The sequence below is a fragment of the Aedes albopictus genome, chromosome 2, assembly GCF_035046485.1.
Source record: "Aedes albopictus strain Foshan chromosome 2, AalbF5, whole genome shotgun sequence".
In the NCBI taxonomy this organism is placed as follows: domain Eukaryota; kingdom Metazoa; phylum Arthropoda; class Insecta; order Diptera; family Culicidae; genus Aedes; species Aedes albopictus.
The window spans coordinates 87,324,701-87,342,504 of record NC_085137.1 but is presented as its reverse complement, the minus strand read 5'-3'; the positions used below and the strand labels follow the sequence as shown (position 1 = coordinate 87,342,504).

The 17,804-nt window shown below is 40.7% G+C and overlaps 3 protein-coding genes across 7 annotated transcripts in view; 2 read left to right on the top strand and 1 right to left on the bottom strand.

The window, feature by feature from the left end:
- The first annotated feature begins 1,282 nt into the window (after positions 1 to 1,282).
- Positions 1,283 to 10,976, top strand: LOC109427694 (deoxynucleotidyltransferase terminal-interacting protein 2). The gene is made up of 4 exons (XM_019703282.3): positions 1,283 to 1,537; positions 1,601 to 1,869; positions 2,442 to 2,606; positions 10,732 to 10,976. The coding sequence occupies exons 1-4, from the start codon at positions 1,363 to 1,365 to the stop codon at positions 10,942 to 10,944; spliced, it is 822 nt and encodes a 273-aa protein (XP_019558827.3). The 5' UTR covers positions 1,283 to 1,362; the 3' UTR covers positions 10,945 to 10,976.
- On the bottom strand, positions 10,959 to 12,242 carry LOC115262465 (iron-sulfur protein NUBPL). The gene is made up of 3 exons (XM_062850043.1): positions 12,053 to 12,242; positions 11,694 to 11,995; positions 10,959 to 11,509 (listed from the first exon to the last, which is right to left on the bottom strand). Exons 1-3 carry the CDS (start codon positions 12,110 to 12,112, stop codon positions 10,969 to 10,971), a joined length of 903 nt encoding a protein of 300 aa, XP_062706027.1. The 5' UTR covers positions 12,113 to 12,242; the 3' UTR covers positions 10,959 to 10,968.
- A 215-nt stretch (positions 12,243 to 12,457) lies between these two features.
- The window catches only part of LOC109427703 (serine/threonine-protein kinase GL21140), a 77,368-nt gene continuing 72,021 nt past the window's right edge, over positions 12,458 to 17,804 (top strand). For 3 of the 5 annotated variants that reach the window (XM_062850039.1, XM_062850040.1, XM_062850038.1), the window contains exon 1: positions 12,460 to 13,064. The gene's annotated coding sequence lies outside the window, so the exon portion shown is untranslated. Of the gene's footprint in view, positions 13,065 to 17,804 lie in introns of all 5 variants that reach the window. The other 2 variants (XM_062850042.1, XM_062850041.1) reach the window with 2 other exon arrangements.

Below are 17,804 nucleotides of genomic sequence, written 5' to 3'. Positions count from 1 at the left end.
CAGTAGTAGGTCGATCGACCACTCGCAGCGCTGGCATCGGTTTTGCTCCTGCTTGACGTTTTCTCACTACTGACATCTAGTGGCGGCCCGGCCAAACACAGTACGTTTAGCATTGGGCGATTACGTTTTCCTGACGATGCTTTTTATTGAAATTTGTTCCAAGTGTTACGTCTGTTTCTCTGTGTTGTCACTTTAATTTGCAGAAGAGAAAGTCGTTGAAGAGAAATCGATCATGTTACTTTCGCCCTTATTTAAACTCAATCTAGAAATCTGCACAATGAGCCATTTTACAAAGTGACAACAATGTTGATGATTATATTGATTTTCACGAGTTATTGGACGCTACCTCCTGTCAAAATTCATTCATAAAATCGGCTTGTAAAATGGACTATAATCAGCGTAAATAACATTTAAAAAATATTATTATTGCGGATTTTTAGAATTTTTCCACTCTGCGGTAGCCGCCGAGTTCTACCGCAGCTGTCAAAGTCCTACCGCAGGCTTGAAAATCATCCTATCATTGAAACTGAAGGCCAAATCAAAGCATGCTTGCAAGGTGAATTGAACTGAAAACCAACAACAAACAATGATCATCGGCGTCGTATCCAAGGCTATCCAAGGCATTGCTAGGGCTCGCTAGGGTAGATCGATGATACCTCAGTGAAAATCAGTAGTCTGACAGCTGCGGTAGCTGTTCGCTCTACCGTAAAACCAAGGGGTTGGCCATTCAGCACACTTCGTTTGTGCCATTATTTTTGAGCGTGTGCCAATGTGTGCCCAAGTGTGCCCAAGTGTGCCGCACGTGCCCAGTGGGGTTTTTTCTTTGAATGTTTTTGCGCTAATGAAGCACCCTGTCAATTTTTGTCGAATATTGTTGATCTGATTGGTGTTTACAAACAAAATCCAACCCAGCATACTTGATAAAAATGTAAATAAACGGTTTTTTTTTTCAATCGTGAGTATTTTGACAGGTTGATTCTATAGAGCAACGTTGGATTTTATTGTTGTGCCCATGTGTGCCGAATTGTGCCGGCATGTGTGCCGAGATGTGCCGGCATGTGTGACGAGATGTGCCGGCATGTGTGCCGGGCACAATGTGCCGAGTGACCAACCCCTTGCGTAAAACGGAAAGTTTTCTCTAAATTAGCAATATTATCTCAAAAATGTTTTCATTTTTTTTACTGTGCCATACGTTACCAAAGTGCCAAGCTGCTCACCACGGGCGGCTCTCGGTCTGGTTACCATCTCAAACGTCAACGAAAACGAGAGTGAGACAAAACGAAACACGCGCGTTTTGTTTTCTTTGGCAGTGAAACAGCTGCCTGCGTGGTGCACGCTCGATCCTCCATTCATAATAAAAATATGGATCTATTCACAATCGATACAGCCGGTGATTCCGGCCATACCTCCGCTAGCATTCGCCCGTTATACCTACCCAGCAGTAGTCGCAGCGTTTTGGATAGCTCCAGTGTTCAGACCGCGCGACCGGCGGCAGATAGTGATGAAGATGGCGACGACGACGATGACGATTACGGAGGTTAGTAATAGCACTGTTTTATATGCTTTGGATGTTTGCCTACAAGAGCTCAATTTTCGACAGGTCTTCCGCCACCCAGTCAGGATATTTTCAAAATCTTGCAAGAGGATAGTGCGGCTTCGGAAATGGTGACACTGAATAGGCCAGCCACGATGAATGCTTCGATTCCTAAAAAGGCGCGCTACAACCAGGGCACTAATGCCATTCAGGAATTGGCCGTGACGGACGTGGATGGACAGATGAAGTCGGCCGTTATAACGCCTGCCATCGAGAAGCGAGAAAATTTGGCCACGCTGTCGATGACCGACCGGAAGATCAAAGAGCTGAACCGGGTGAGTGCGGGTTTTCAGTTATCCTTGCGATTAAAAACATCTCTCCATGATGATATATTCGACAGCTGAAAAAGACCAAATGGTTACCGGCCTGTTCGATTGACTCAACCCCGTTCCACCACCTGTTCCCTCCCGCTGTAATCTTAATGGGATGATGTACCTCAAGACCATGGGTTCCATTGTAAGGCCGGCGGGACATTAGAAAAGTTCTTTCTGTCAATGCACTGTTAGTTGGTTATTGATCCGATTGGAAAATGGTTTGTCCGTTGTTCGGTCTAACCCATTTCTAGCGGAACATTCCCAATGATAAATGCAATGCGGAAAACACTCAGAGGTGAGGAAGTGTAACAGGTGGGACAGTTAAGATTATTTGTCTTCGCTACCGCTTACCTTACCTAACATATCGTTACTGAAAAAGGGAGTTTTCTTCGGAACGGGGTTACGAATAAGTTGGCCATTTCGGTCATGTGATGTCTCTTTAGTAATCTGATTTACCAATTTTAGAATCCAATTTCAAAACGTCCTGTCCTATTCAGAACCTTAACGCAAAATTTTTGTTTCTAACATTTCAGAAAGAACGTTCCAAAACCAAGGGTAAAGACTGGTTCAACCTTCCGGCGCAGGAAATGACTGAGGAGGTAAAGAACGAACTGGAGCTAATTCGGATGCGATCGGTGCTGGATCCGAAGCACTTCTACAAGCGCAGTGAGATGAAGACCCTTCCGAAGTATTTCCAGGTAAATGTGAAACTAATTGAGTATAATTTTGCATATTTTATGTCCTAAAGTCTATAAGAAATTCTCAGTATTACTTCAGATTTGTCTATGTAAAAACATATCTGACTCAAAGGGTCGCGGGAGTGTTTGCCACTGACATAGACCAGGTTCCACTGGCATATAGCAGCACAGATTTCACGTTCAAGTTGAAAATTCGGATGTTGGTGCGCCGACTAATCTGGTTGTTTTTCTATACATTTCTTAAACTCGCAAAATTAGCATCGCCTTCTTGATCCGGCCATCGGCCGCCATTTAGCTACCAAGATATTGGAAGCTTTCAACATCCTCCACTGATTGCCCAGCTATCGTGAAGCTGGAAGGGTTGACCGTGTTTACATCCAACGATTTGGTCTTGTTGACGTTAACGGTAAGACCTGCCGCCGAGGTGCGATTGCCAAGATCATCGAGCTTGCTCTGCATATCAGACGTCCGTTGAGCTAGGAAAGCAACGTCATCAGCCAATCCGAAGTCATTTAGGTGCTCCATGGTAATGGGCTGCCACAGTAATCCACGATTTGGTTCACGGTCAATCGCACCAACCACAATTTCGTCGATTACGATGAGGAACAGTAGCGGTGATCAGGGATGGCATGTCACGCAGAAACTGTGCCCATTTACGCTCATCTTTCACTGAACTTCTCACTTTCATTTTTCTTACAAAAGAGAAAGAGAAAAAACGCACAATAAAATGTACATAATTTCTTTCACGCAGAGGTTTTGTGCGGGTGATTAGAGTGCTGCGTGAGAGCAATGAGAGCCCGCAGATCATAATCCCAGTGCGCAATTTCTGCGCACACGCAGAAAAAACAGAACTCAGTGCACACGCAGTGTGTTCAAAGGGGTCAGTGTTTGTTGAGCATTTGGTGAACCGAAAGCATGCCAGTGAGCCCAAAACCAGGGGTATCAAATCCTGTGATATCAGAGACAAGCATAAGTCTTAAGCTGGTCGAGTACTTACAGTTGATGGATATTTTGGTTCCAAATTCCACCAAAAGGCTGTGCTAGTGAGCTAACAAATTTTGTTTTTCAAATATATCAGGAAAATTTGCAAAAAATTGCAACGAAATTTCAATCTCATATATCTCATGATCCTGATTACTTAGAGAGTTGGTGTCTTCGGCAAAGTTGTTTGGCTGGTCAAGGACTAACCGATAATAAAACTTAAGATTCAAAATTCCACCGCTAGGCGGTGCTAGTGAGTTAACAAATTTTGTTTTTCATATATATCAGGAAAATTTGCAAAAAATTGCAACTAGCGCCGCCTAGCTGCAGAAACTTGAACCAAACGGTAACTATTCTGAAAGCTCTTGATATACCAAACAATTTTGCCGAAGACACCATCATTCTAAAGAATCAGAGTACTGAGATATGTGAAATGTAAAATTTGTACGCTCTCTTGCGCCGCCTAGCGGTGAAATCACGAATCATACGGCCCATATTGTGAAAGCCCATGACCAGCTGAACTACTTTGCCGAAGAAACCAACTTTCTAAGTAATCAGGATCCTGAGATATATTGGATGGAAATTTTGTCAGTGTTGCATCTGCTTGTCTATGATATTATCACATAAATCACAGACAAATAGATATGTGACACTAACGAAATTTCAATCTCATATATCTCATGATCCTGATTACTTAGAGAGTTGGTGTCTTCGGCAAAGTTGTTTGGCTGGTCAAGGACTAACCGATAATAGGTAAATCCAGATGACCCCCAATTGTAGAGGCGCTTGGTGAGATAAGGAGAAAATCGTTTGTTCACATAAAAAAGTCAATTTTTTGTCGTCAAATTTTACTCATTTTTTGCTCTAGAAGTTGCTATTTTCCATTTGCAATAGCTTCCATTATCATCATTCTTGATGCCTACGCCGACAGGCATCGGATTGGCCAGCTAACAAAAAATACGGAAGGTCGCCCGCCGGAGGCATAGCAAGAGCTCCTCAAATTAATCACATAAATTGTTCGTAAGTACCTACTGGATCTAAGCGCATCTGCAAGAGAATTAAATTTTCTTTTCAAAAAGTGCTCGTTTGTTTCTCTACGATGCGGAATTCCATAAGAAAAAGTGAAAAAAGTACACTTTGCCTATGCTGCGCCATGGAAAATTTTGGCGGAGCCACGTTTTTCGTAGGGTTCTCATTCCTGCCACCAGATGCGGAGGGATCGTTAGCTTCCTTTGGATTCGCCTATAAGGCTTGAGATTCAAAATTCTACCGCTAGGCGGCGCTAGAGAGCAAACAAATTTTAAATTTCGCATATCTCAGCATCCTGATTTTGTAGAAAGATGGTGTCTTCGGCAATATTGTTTAGTAGATCATGGGCTTTCAGAATAATTACCGTTTGGTTCAAGTTTCTGCAGCTAGGCGGCGCTAGTTGCAGTTTTTTGCAAATTTTCCTGATATTTATGAAAAACAAAATTTGTTAACTCACTAGCACCGCCTAGCGGTGGAATTTTGAATCTTAAGTTTTATTATCGGTTAGTCCTTGACCAGCCAAACAACTTTGCCGAAGACACCAACTCTCTAAGTAATCAGGATCATGAGATATATGAGATTGAAATTTCGTTAGTGTCACATATCTATTTGTCTGTGATTTATGTGATATCTTAGACAAGCAGATGCATTTGCTACTAGACGGCGTAATAGTACTTTCATACTCCCTGTGGTACACACAGTATTGCACTGGAAGCACGACTGAGTGCGCACTCAACGAATTTTTGTGTGCACATTTTCTGTGCGCACAAAATGTGCACGCAGAAACTGAAAAACATGCTTGTTCTATCATTTGTATGAGCACTCATTTTGAGTGTGCCGCTGATGGATGCCAGAGAGTGAGCGGCTGGTTTGTGTGTGAAAAGAGTTGCGTAGTTCACCCTCGCTCTCGTTGAAAATCGTGTGTAGAGTGTATGTTTTCTCTTCTCACGTTTCGCACTGAGGAGCATGCCATCTCTGGCGGTGATAGTATACATGCTTGCCTCACTCCAGCAACGACCGGATGGGATCGGACGAAACACCGTTGTGCAGTACTCTGCACGAAAATGCCCTGTACTGTGCTTCAATGAGGCCGATGATTTTCTCAGGATGACCCTTGCGCCGGAGGGCTTTCCACATGTTTCCGTGATTGAGACGGTCGAAAGCTTTTTCCTAATCAATGACCACCAGGTAGAGAGACTCTTGGAATTCATTGATTTGCTCCAGAATAATACGAAGCGTGACAATATGGTCCATACAGGTCCGGCACGGAATCCTGCTTGCTGCCGTCGGAGAGTTGCGTCAATCTTCTCCTGTATCCGGTTAAGGATCACTTTGCAGAGGACTTTGTAGGGTAATCGGCCTGTAGCTTTTTGCTTCCTTGTGGTTCTTAAATGGTTTCGGTATTGGAATCACCAAACCCGCCTGTGGTATAATTCCGTGTCTCCATATACGGTTGACGATGTTGAGCAGGATATATTTGGTCGGAAATGGTAGACGTCTTAACATTACCCAAGTAACCACGAAGCCGTATATGAATGCATCAATTTTGCTATATATTCATATTTAAAATTGTGAATATAATGCTGCATTACTTTAAACACCTCATTGAAGCAATATTAAAGTCGAAAAGGGCCCCACTAAAATCAAATTAGTGCCACATATTGCAGCACGTTGACAGCCATTGCTAAAGCATCATAAATGCGTGTGCTGTACATTTGCATTTGCACATGCTTAATACGTGCAACAGGAAAAAACAAAACAAAAATCTATTTTTAGCACCGCTTCGTTATCGACGGTACTAATGCCCCACACATGAATGTTTTAACCATTATTTTTTTGTTGCCGGGTCGGGAGTCGAACCAGAAGTGTTGAAGACCGCTAGATGAGTTCCATACGCGCTGGCGCCCTGGACCATTTCTGCTGCAGTGATAACAGCAGATATTTCATCAACTTAAAGGAAACTGTTCTTCTGTCTCAATCATTGCAGTAGAGAGCAAAACGACTATGTCATATGTAATAGAATTCCTGCAACCACATTCTGATGAATCACTGATAAATACATATTGCATTTTAGAAGATATTTAATCAACATAAGAAAATTAAATCACCCTTCGCACACTGTTCATGTGCAAATTGTGGTTTCCATCATTTGGCATGTGATAGTAGCACAAACTTATGAGTTTGTGATAGTAGTAACCAGAAAATAGAAAAGGTCATCTCTTAAAAGGGTTTGCTGAAGAAATTCGTCGATCGGTGGTTCAAAAGGGGATTAAGTTGGGCGGAAGTCGAACCAGAAGTGTTGAAGACCGCTAGAGTTGACCGTAAAGTTGTTCATTCTTCATGATTTCATTTGTTTACCATTAGAGTCAAGCTTTTATAATTGTATTGTTAGAGCAACCTTTGCTAGTTTGTACATTGCATTTATTCAGTTTTCTGCAGTGTTGAATTATGGAATTATCGTATATCACCTTTTAATGAACCCTAATGTAAAGAAAAATGTAATGCATCATTACATTGATAATGCCAATCTAAAGGATTATTGCATGACAAGTGTGAAATTACTGCATTTTGCTTTGCAAAGGTTGATATTCAGTCTAATTCGTGCAATGATATAATGCTTGTGGTTACTTGGGTAGGTATCCAAATAGAGTCTTCCAAAACCGATTGACCTATTGTTTTATCGAGCGCCCACATCAATTCCTGAATTTGGAAATCCCTCTTCACTCTTCCCTCTTCCTCTGCATCTCCGACGTCAATTTCGATGTTTTCCGTGGGTGCTTTAATTTTTCTGAACGTAAGGTTGTTGTAAGTTGTTCTCTAGAACTGATGTCGTAAAAGTGGTCCGCGAACTGTTCCGAAATTTCTTTAGGGTCGTCCAACACTTTTTCGTGGGTAATACATATTGACGTCTTTCGCAGATTTCGTTCGCCTCGCATGGTGTTCACCTTCTTCCTCAACAATGCAACCGGTTCGTCGATAAAATATCCTCCCATCATGATTGATCTTTTCCGGCACAGATGATTTTAGGTACTTGCTGAATATCTTGCGTCCATAAATTCTTGCAACGCCAGCGCTCTTCTGGGATGCGCTTCAACGCTCGTAGTCGCTTTCTCCGTGTTTTGATAGCCGGGGCTACGTCGTTGTTCCACCAGGGCACAGATTTGCAACCAGGTGGGGCCGCTTGTGCGTGGGATTGATTTTTCCGCTGCTTTCCTGACTATGTCGACGAATTCTACCAACGAAATATTGTAGTCACTTGCGGTAGTTTCTAAGACGATTTTTTTTTCAAAGGAATTCCAGTCTGCTTCTCTGTATCTCCATCGACGCATTAGGGTCATGTTGGGAGTTTGGATAACACTAGTAATGAATATGGGGAAGTGGTCGCTTCCCCAAATGTCTTCGTTAAAGCTCCATAAGATATTAGATGCAATGAGCCATTTTACGAAGTGACAACAATATTGATGATGATATTGGTTTTCACGAGTTATTGGACGCTACCTCCTGTCAAAATTCATTCATAAAATCGGCTCGTAAAATGGACTATTTGATTAGAGATCGTCAAGTCAATGGATCATTGAAACCTACGATTCTTTCATTCGCCGCATGTAAACAAAGGCGCCACCGTATATAGACTTGTGGCAAGCAGTGGAGTAATGTCAAACACACAAGGCTACGATGGCGCTATCTGTTCATTTCATAGCGGCAGTTTTAGTTATTTTAGTGATCCATTGTCGACGTTTTTTCATACAGGGTCCAACCTTGTATGGTCACCATCAGTGAATCAAAAGTCAACCATCGCGCAACATTAATCACAATGTCGCAACCTGTATGTGCTGCGACAATCCACACAATGCAAAATAAGTTTGTCCCAACTTGAAAATAATAGGATAAACATCGTACACCACGACTTTAGAGATTTTTAGGCCTTGCATTGCGATTTTCGAACGGTAACTTTGAGTCGGTAAACACTGCAACTCTGCTGAAGATCTATCATCAAACAGTTTTGATTTTGGGATAGTAATAATTTATTATTCACGAGTTGAAAAGTAGGTACGCAACAAATTCAGCTTTCGTTTTGTCTGCAACAAAAAATGTCGAGATCATGTCATTATCTGTTACCAGTAGGGATAAAGAGTAATCGTCGCGCCTTCTTTGTTGCTTGTTTTATGCCTCTTTTGTCTGACAATTCTCTTCGCTGGTCACCATTGTTCTGAAGCGAAGAGAGAGAGAGAGAGAGAGATTGTGGGTGTTTAGGAGTTCTTCGTTTTTGATTCTTTTGCTATTTAACTCAGCTTAGCTGAGCTTAGACTGACTGCTACTGACTGGTTGCTACACCGTGACTGACCCGAACCAGTGGCAATATAATCATTCTCACTATGCAAGCTTCAGATGCGCTCTTTAACGGTACAATAACGGTACGGCCGCGTACTTGCAGTGCAGTCAGGTTGGAAGAGGGAAGGGATATTAGCACTAACCTTTGTTAAATGAAAGTGTTGGCGTTTAAGTAATAGTGGGGGAAAGGATTCACTTGATGATAAGTAATATAACCTTTTGATTTATAATTTTGTAATGCAGACTTCGTGCTATATTTCGGTTCACGGGAGAAGCAAACCACAGACAAACAGACGTAACACTCTGACATTTCCCATCGTACACCGATTTAACGGTCCATTTAAAAATTTGATAGTTGGTCAACTGCCCACCCGTGGCGCTCGCATCGTTTTTGTTCGAGTTTGACGTTAGCCCACTACCGCCACCTAGTTGATGGTCGGCCAAACTCAGTCCTTTAAGTATTGGGCGAACAGGCTTCCGGAACTATGATTTTAATAGACAAATGTTCGAAGTGTTACGTCTGTTTGTCTGTGAGCAAACTATCGCCCATCCGGTGATCGCTTAATATTTACTCACGACACACATAAATATTCTCACGCGATACTCAGTTGCGTGTGATAGGAAGCAATAATCTACTAACTTTATAGATGTAACTGTTCAATACATAGTGAATCTGGTACAGTAATTCCTTCTTGAGCGAACATTTCAAGTGTCAGTTACTGACTGTGTTCACTCTTCGACTAGCTGCACACGCGGCGCAGACTGTGGCCACGGAAAACGGGGAACTTCGGGACACTCGGACGGCACTGTATAACAAGACACGGACTTAACAAAACGACCGTATCGTGCGGTGGTCAAAATCCAATTAGCTGTTTATTGCAATGTTAATGTCTAGCTAGCCCTAATCGTCTTCGGGTTCGGGTATTATCGGTAAACTAGGTACAGTACAAAGATACATGGAGATACAAGGACAACTATTGCACAAATTGAGAGACTCTACACAACAAAATGTACCTAGCTGCATGTATTTGGATTTACAAACTATCACACTCAACAGACTGTAAGTTAGAAAAGTTCCACATGTCATGTGACATCCCTCAAGGGTCAATTTTATGCCCTACGCTCTACAATGTTGTCCTGATTCAGTTAGCAAGGTTATTTATGCATTTTTTTCGGATGATATTCCCAAACGTTTGAACAGCAAAAAATCAGATCTCGCAAAGTTAAATAAATTATTCAAATTGAGCGCTATCAAACGCTGAACGTAGCCGGAACCCGTGGCGCAGTGGCCATACATTCGTTTCATTAGCGGATGGTCATGGGTTCGATCCCAGCCCCGGCACTTGCAATTTTTCGTCAGTTGCTCTTCCCCCAGAGAGCGGCCGACACTTGCCCCTCTTCTGAACATATAGCTCTAACGGACCCGGAAATTTGGATATCGGCGAACAGCAACCCATAATGGACAACCTCCTATCGGACCGGAAAAGGAACAACATCACACATCATCGTACTCATCATTCTACCAAGGGCAGGGTAGAAAAGTGAAAGCAGCACAAAGGCAAACCAGTTCGATATAGTAAATAAGAATATATTTAGGCGCTATACAAAGTGGAAGTGCAGCAGCCAATTGGAATCGCTCAAGTAATGCCCTAGAGGACAAAAAAGAGTTGTAAAATAGGTTAAATGGTTAAGAATTTAAAAAATCCGAACGCCCTTCAAGAAATTCGTTGTTTTCCAAACATCATGTAGGGTAGGTAATCGTTTAAACTAATATTTATTCCAGATTGGCAAAGTGGTCGATTCGCCATTGGATTACTATAACGAACGGGGAACTAAGAAGACCAAAGCGAAAACCCTCGTCGACGAGCTTCTGCAGGATGCACAGTTCCAGAAATACAACAAGAAAAAATACGCCGAAGCGCTGGAAAAACGCAAGAAGAAGGCTTACCACAAGGCTGCAATCAAGATGAAAAAGTTGAAGAAAAAGAAGAATTAAATTACTAGAGTATGTTTAAGTTTGTTAAGTAACAGTTGTTCGTTTATTTTCTAAAAAATCTATCACCTTTTGTCCAATATTTCGGTATGCCTTAGCGAATTGCGATTCGGGATATTTTAGACAGAGGGGCGTTCCGGAATCTCCGCACTGCATCACCTCTTTCTCAATGGGGATGCTTTCCAGCACTTCCACCCCTAACTGTTTAGCAAAGTCCTTGGTTGAATTCTGCGCCAGTTCGATTCGATTGTCGCATTTATCACAGATTACGTGGCTCATATTCTCCACCAGGCCAATCAACGGTACCTTCAAAGTTTTGTACATTTCGGCTCCTTTGGCGGTTACTTCCAGAGCAACGCGCTGAGGACTACTGACCAGTAGGACACCAGAAATGGGAACATGTTGGCTCAGGGACAGATGAACATCACCCGTTCCGGGGGGTGTGTCCACCACCAGGATATCCAGCGGACCCCAAAGGGCTCCCTTTAGCAGCCTTTGGATGGCTGACATTACCAGAGGACCTCGCCACACCACCGGCCCGGTTTCCACCAGGAGACCCATCGACAAGCTGGAGTGAAATCATTCATATAGTAATTTGTAGATTCGAGATGGGTGATTGCGAATATAAAGAAATTCACTTTCATCAAGCGAAAATGATTTAAAAATAACTAACAAAGAATGGACAAAAATTGAAAGCTTCTTAGAAATATCTAAGAAGTTATTATAATGATTAATACAATTTTATCACTCACCACTTCACACCGAAGTTCACCGGTGGAATCATCAGATTACGCTCGTCCAGCAGCGGAACCTCCGTCACATTCATCATCAGTGGAACCGACGGACCGAAAATGTCCCCATCCAAAATGCCCACGTTTTTGCCCATCGTTGACAACGTGACGGCCAGATTGACTGCCGTGGTGGTCTTACCGACACCTCCTTTCCCCGAAGAAACTACCACTATGTCGCGGACACCTTTCAATGGCAGCCGCTTCGGAAGGCTACGAGCCATGAGTTCTGCTTGGCGCGGATCCGGCTTCGGTCGAAGGTGCATCTGAAAGGGATTTACTTTATTCAGCCTGATTAATGGAATATAATTTGTAATTCATACCTGTGAAGTTGCGAACCCGCGAGTGGAAACGCTGATCAGTACTTGTTTTACTAGATTCATTTTACTTTCAATTCATAAGCATTGATTTTCCTATTTTATTAAGAAAATTAATCACAACAACTTATGTAAACCGTAACGGGATTCAAACACGGTCGCAAGATTGTTTACTTTGAACAGCTGGCTGCTTATGAGCGTCGCGACGCTTGCAGAATAATACCAATAATACGCGTATTTTTTGAAAGTGTCTTACCCCTAAAAGCTCAAAGATTGACATTTTTTGACGTTTCTCAAGCGTCGCGCTGAAAAGCTTTTCCCTTCGGTGGCGTCGTGGTGCGCGATTGCATGTGTGTATGTGTGTTCCGGACTGTGAACCGTTTACTGCAGCCATCCAGTTTGGGGTGGTGGTGTGTCAGTGTGAGAAAAACCGCTATCCGATCGAGCGACCGAGCGCCGTCGCCGAGCGGTTCTTCAGTTCTGTGTTGTCTGTCGATTCGGTCGTGTGTGTTGCGTTTCCCGTGCGTACTACAATCGTCTCGCCTGCGGTGCCCGCGGTTTCCCTCCCTCTCTGACCATCATCGTCCATCTATAATTGCCTGCGCCCTTACCAGTATTATTCGCTTTTCAATAGTGGATTACAGGCTGTAATTGCAACAATCATCGGGAAATCGATCAAAATCGGAACATTCCGAGTCGGATTTAGACAGTGTAGTCGCGAACGGGTTCGGAAGATTTTTGGTTACCCCTCGCCCCCTCCAGAATCATTCCAGAAAGTGACACATCTTCCCGTTTTTTTTTTTGTGTGCGGACGTCGGGCGGTGACTTGCCGAAGAAATTTTGAGTGTGAAAATATTTACCCCGGGAGTGAGAATTTCGGTGCGTATTTTTGTGTAACATCAAAATCATCGTGGTTGTGACGCGAATTATTCTTGAGGGTCAACGAAAGTGGAAGAAAAAGAAAAGTTTGTCACACAACACTCAGGATCGCCACGGAGGAGGACGGCTAGTTGTATAGGTAGTGACGGACACGGTGTGTCTTGTGGATGGAAATTGTTATCAAAAATATAGTTTCTGCAAGCACAACACATTAACACACTACATATAAGATTCAGAATTTCCAGTACAGTATTTTTTTCGCTGTGTTCAGTATTTTCTTTTCCATTTTTTTAATGAGTTCACATCAGCAGATTTATCTCGGTACACTCGGTAATCAATATTTAACGTTCACCAGTAACGATTTTTACCGTTTATCTGTCATTTCTAACAATTCATTGACAGAACTCGTTAACTCATTTACAAAGTATTCAGCAAAAAGGGATATTTAACCGGGCTTACCGAGTTGAACCTGCTGTTGAGAACTCGGTAAAAAGATGGGGAAAATACCGAGCTGATATTCGTGTGAATTTCTATGCATTTTCTATGGAGCTGACAACATTTAAGAGGAAACAAACCATCACTGTTTACCAAAACTCAAAAGCAGTTTTCTGGCTGAAATGTATACCAATGTTAAAAAAAAATATCACTGAACTCTGGCCACCATCTGGATAACAGTGATATAATTTTCAATGACAGTTTTGTAACTTAGAGGAAGAAAACTGCTTTTGAATAATTGATTGCTGATGACTGACTGATGGATATTTCAGCCTCAAACACACATAAGGTAAATAGGCCAACTAGCGCACCCAGTTCTATAGCCGCAACAATCCAGTGACCTACTGTAATCATAAAGGAGTAGCACCCGGTTTGGACAAGAATAAACTTCGAACGTTTTAACCGAAACAATTTTAATATACGCTAGTGGAGCTGGAACTACCGCTGCTGCTGGTATAACACTTGACGACCAAAATTTTTCATGTATAATTATGTTCTGATATCAAAATTGTGTTTGAAAAAAAAATTAAGGTGAAGATATGACGAAACCACACCACAAATTTTCAAGAGCACAAATATGAAGAATCAAATGACGGTTTGTACTGAAAAGTTGATCGACTGGTCACCATCAGCGGGTAACCAATCGATCAACTTTTCAGCGCAAAACGTCGTTTAGTTCTTCAGATTTGTTCTCCTGAAAATTTGAGGTGTGCCTTCGTCATATCTTCACCTTAAGTAGAACAGTTAAGTTTTTCTTAAAAATTGAGCTATACAGTTTTGAAAAATATGAAATTTACTAAAAATTAAATATTTTGCGTTGCAGTCAACGAATTTTTAATCTTTTTGCATAAATAGACAGCTGAATCTTGAGCTGAATATAATATGTTTCGATCATCTGAACATAATTTTTGCATCAAAAAAGTGGGATTCGAGATATTGGTGGTTCTATAGGCCAATTTCCTTAAATTTGATCAAAATTTCCAAAAAATAATGAAGATTTGTATTTTTTTAATAAGAAAAAATCAGTTAAAAAAATCTTTCTCAACGTACATTTGAAACATTAGATGCTGGCCATTTACAGTAAAAATTTCAGATCATCAGCTTACTGAAACTGCAAATCTGCACGCCAAACTGAGTCAAAATCTTAATTTTTATGAGTTTTGGTGCCGGTAATCTATTGTATTTAAGAATCAAATTGTAGTTTGTATAGAAGCGATTTGTCGAATTACTCCTCGTTGCAATTTGTACTGGACGGAGCTGTCAAACAGTTGCCCAGCTGTCAACAGGTGATTTGAAAAATCTCTTTGAAGTTGATTTTAGGTACCAACATAAAGTTTTAAAATCCTAAAAAAAATCATAGTGGTTCAGAAAAATGGACTGTCTTGTATAAAATCAAAAAATCAAAACATTTTTCAAAATTGAAAAGCCCATTTGTTTCTTCAACAAATTGCTGACGGGAACTTTTTTGATGTGTATTTAAACTTACACTATTTCTACACTAATGGGTAGTACGCAGATCGCAAGAAATTTCTTGGCCTATCTCGATGCGTGGAAAATTCAGGCAAGGAATCGCTCAAAAAATAATAAAGCGTCGCTTTATTCCGGATCCTAGTACGGAGCTGAAACGAAACGTCAAATCAAATGGGACTTGCTGTGTTAAATTTCTTGACCATTCTGGTCACGAAAAAATAATGCGATTCCGTTTGAAGTGCATACCTCGCATAAAGGCGGAAACTGTTTCTTTCAAAAGGTATACTGCCGTGAATCGCAAGTCAGTCCCATCTGCATTTTGGGCAAAAATGAGTTAATGACCGTTTTCGGTCTCTCTTCGGATGATCTTTCAGCTGCATGAATAAAAATATATAGTTTGTTCAGTAAAAATGAAGAACAACATCAAGTCAGATTGTCCCATAATGAAATGTAATCGCAAGTCAGTCCTATTACGAACTAGTGTACCCTCCAGTACTAAACCTAACATTGTTTTAGCCAGTTTTTTTATTTTTCACTGTTACGTTTTCATGTTTGAAGCAATGTGTGAAAGTTTCATGATGATTGCAGAAGTTTTCAGTTCATGGCGATTTTTTAGAGTTTCACATAGAAATCGAATTTGAAAACTTCAGAGGCTATTTTCTCAATGCCTACTTTTTACATATGGGACTGACTTGCGATTCACGGCAGTATAATGAAAGTACTTTTAAAATGTTGGCAGTACCATTTGAAGTCTAATGTTTGTAAGCAGTTTTAATTAATTCATGATAAGGCTTTTTAACAAAAAAGCGCTTTCAAAAGGCTCTATTCAGAATTCCTCATTTTTTTCGGGAAGCTATCAAAAAATAGTTTAACATCTTAGTTATAAATACACCTTGAATGTAATCAATACTCCCTCAAAAATTTGGTTGAGTTTAACCAGGAAAAAGTAATCGAGGGAACAATAGGGCTAAAGAAACAACATTAGAAACAATACAAAGAGTACCTCCCCAAGTAACACATCGAAACAAGGTGCAGATGAAGAAACTCCAAAATATGTTATCTAAGAGTATTTTATAAGTTTCTTCGAAACATGTTTAGTCAATATACAGTTTTCAGAAAACATTTGCATCTTAAATAATGTTGCCAATATGTTTTCAGAAAACAAACAAAAATTTGCGTCTCGCTGTCAAAGTGGATTTCTCCGAATCTGACTTATGGACTTAATTGGCTAGAGTTTATTTCATAAATACGACCCAGCGAGTATTGCTAAAATTGGAGCTTGGCAATTCTGACCAGGTTTAGTTTGAGTCCTTATCTAGCTGGCCACTCAAAGATGTTTTACAAAACGGCTTGCTTCTTTGCTCGCCAGCTGGCGAGTACAGGAGCAAATCGTCTTGCAGAACATTTTTCAGCTAATATTTGCTTAGCTTACCTGTTTGTGATTCTTCTTCGCCTCAATAGTCCATAGGTTTCCATTAGTCGTTGTTTCCTCAGCCGTAAATCTCCAATGCCGTTCTAATCGACGTAAAAATGCCCGTAAACCATCCTCATTTCCTTCCCAAACTTTCATTCTTTTGTTTATGTTTGACACTACATGCTAACAAAGTCATATGTGCAAATGCTTTTGGTTGACACTGTAAACTTTCCGTGCAGCCGTATGATGATTTTGCCATATTGATTCTTCTTGAATAACAACAAGATTGTTGAAGAAACCCAACGACCGTCGTAAAAAATCTTAATAATTTGATAATATTCGGTCAATCGGATGGCGCCTTAATTTTGTGGAGGTACAACGTCAGACTTCACGTTAAAACTCAAAGCGCATACATAATTTAGCATTATTCGGCTATGTTCGAAGATCTATTTTCCTTAAAATTTGTGAGCAAGATTTTGTTTACTCTTTTCTGGCGACATGCTTATAAGATAAAACAAAATCAATCGCCTTTTCCTGTATTCGTGCGTTTATCGTAATTTCCCGCAAAAAGTTGTCAGCTGATTTTTGTATTTTGCTAACATGTTTGTTTGCTATCATAAGGTTACATCAAAACTTTTGCATAACAATAATTTGTTGCAGAAGACAAAATTCTTGCGCTTTTTCGGTCATGCAAAAGTCACGGAACATGTTGCCGCATCTTTATTCCATGACAGGAAAATGCTAAGGAGAAGTACGAAAAGCTTTTCTATAACAAGGTGTGTTGCTTGGGTCACAATCTATAACATGGAAATTAGAAAGCCAAAGAGGATAAATCTCAGAAACACATAAAAAACATTGAAAATACTCCGATTGTTATTGGATTGTAGTGGCGATTCCCTAACCTCAAATCTACCTGTGCACAAAGTATAAATTCTTGAATTTTTTGAACAAATTTGCTTGTAATAATTAGAAAATGACGAGAATAGTTCCTTTCACTTATTTATTTTTCGATTTTGATCATCAATTTCCTGCAATTGCAAATTTTAGGGTCGGTGTACAGGTAAAAAGTGAGGTTACGCTACGCCACTGCTAGATTGCAAAAAGTCCTCGCAAAAGATCATTCTGTTGGTTCATTTGGGAGTTTAAAAAAAAATAGAATCAATGATGAAAACACACTTATAGTGTTCTATTGCTGCTTTTACCGAAGACCGGAATACATCTGTATGGCAAACTGAGGACAATGAAACTGGGAGATATATTCCTGAAGATGATGATTCAATTGAGTTAGAAGTGTGCAGGAGCGATGCATGCATGCTGGTCGATCAAATTTTTACTGATCAAAATGTTGAATGGGCGACTGATTCCTTTAAAACCTTCAAAGCAATTATGGATGGATGTTTTCCTGTACTAGACACTTTTATCCCAAAATCAAATAAGAAAGATATCTTCATCAAAATTATCCTTGAAGTTGATTATGTTGAAAATAAGGAAAAACAAAAA

Bases quoted from the DNA above. Each gene is read 5' to 3' on its own strand.
- LOC109427694 (XM_019703282.3), top strand. From the start codon at position 1,363: ATGGATCTATTCACAATCGATACAGCCGGTGATTCCGGCCATACCTCC. The intron at 1,538-1,600 runs GTTAGTAATAGC...AATTTTCGACAG, and splicing joins CGACGATGACGATTACGGAG to GTCTTCCGCCACCCAGTCAG. The intron at 2,607-10,731 runs GTAAATGTGAAA...TATTTATTCCAG, and splicing joins CCCTTCCGAAGTATTTCCAG to ATTGGCAAAGTGGTCGATTC.
- LOC115262465 (XM_062850043.1), bottom strand. From the start codon at position 12,112: ATGAATCTAGTAAAACAAGTACTGATCAGCGTTTCCACTCGCGGGTTC. The intron at 11,996-12,052 runs GTATGAATTACA...AATCCCTTTCAG, and splicing joins GCGGGTTCGCAACTTCACAG to ATGCACCTTCGACCGAAGCC. The intron at 11,510-11,693 runs GTGAGTGATAAA...ATTTCACTCCAG, and splicing joins GTGAACTTCGGTGTGAAGTG to CTTGTCGATGGGTCTCCTGG.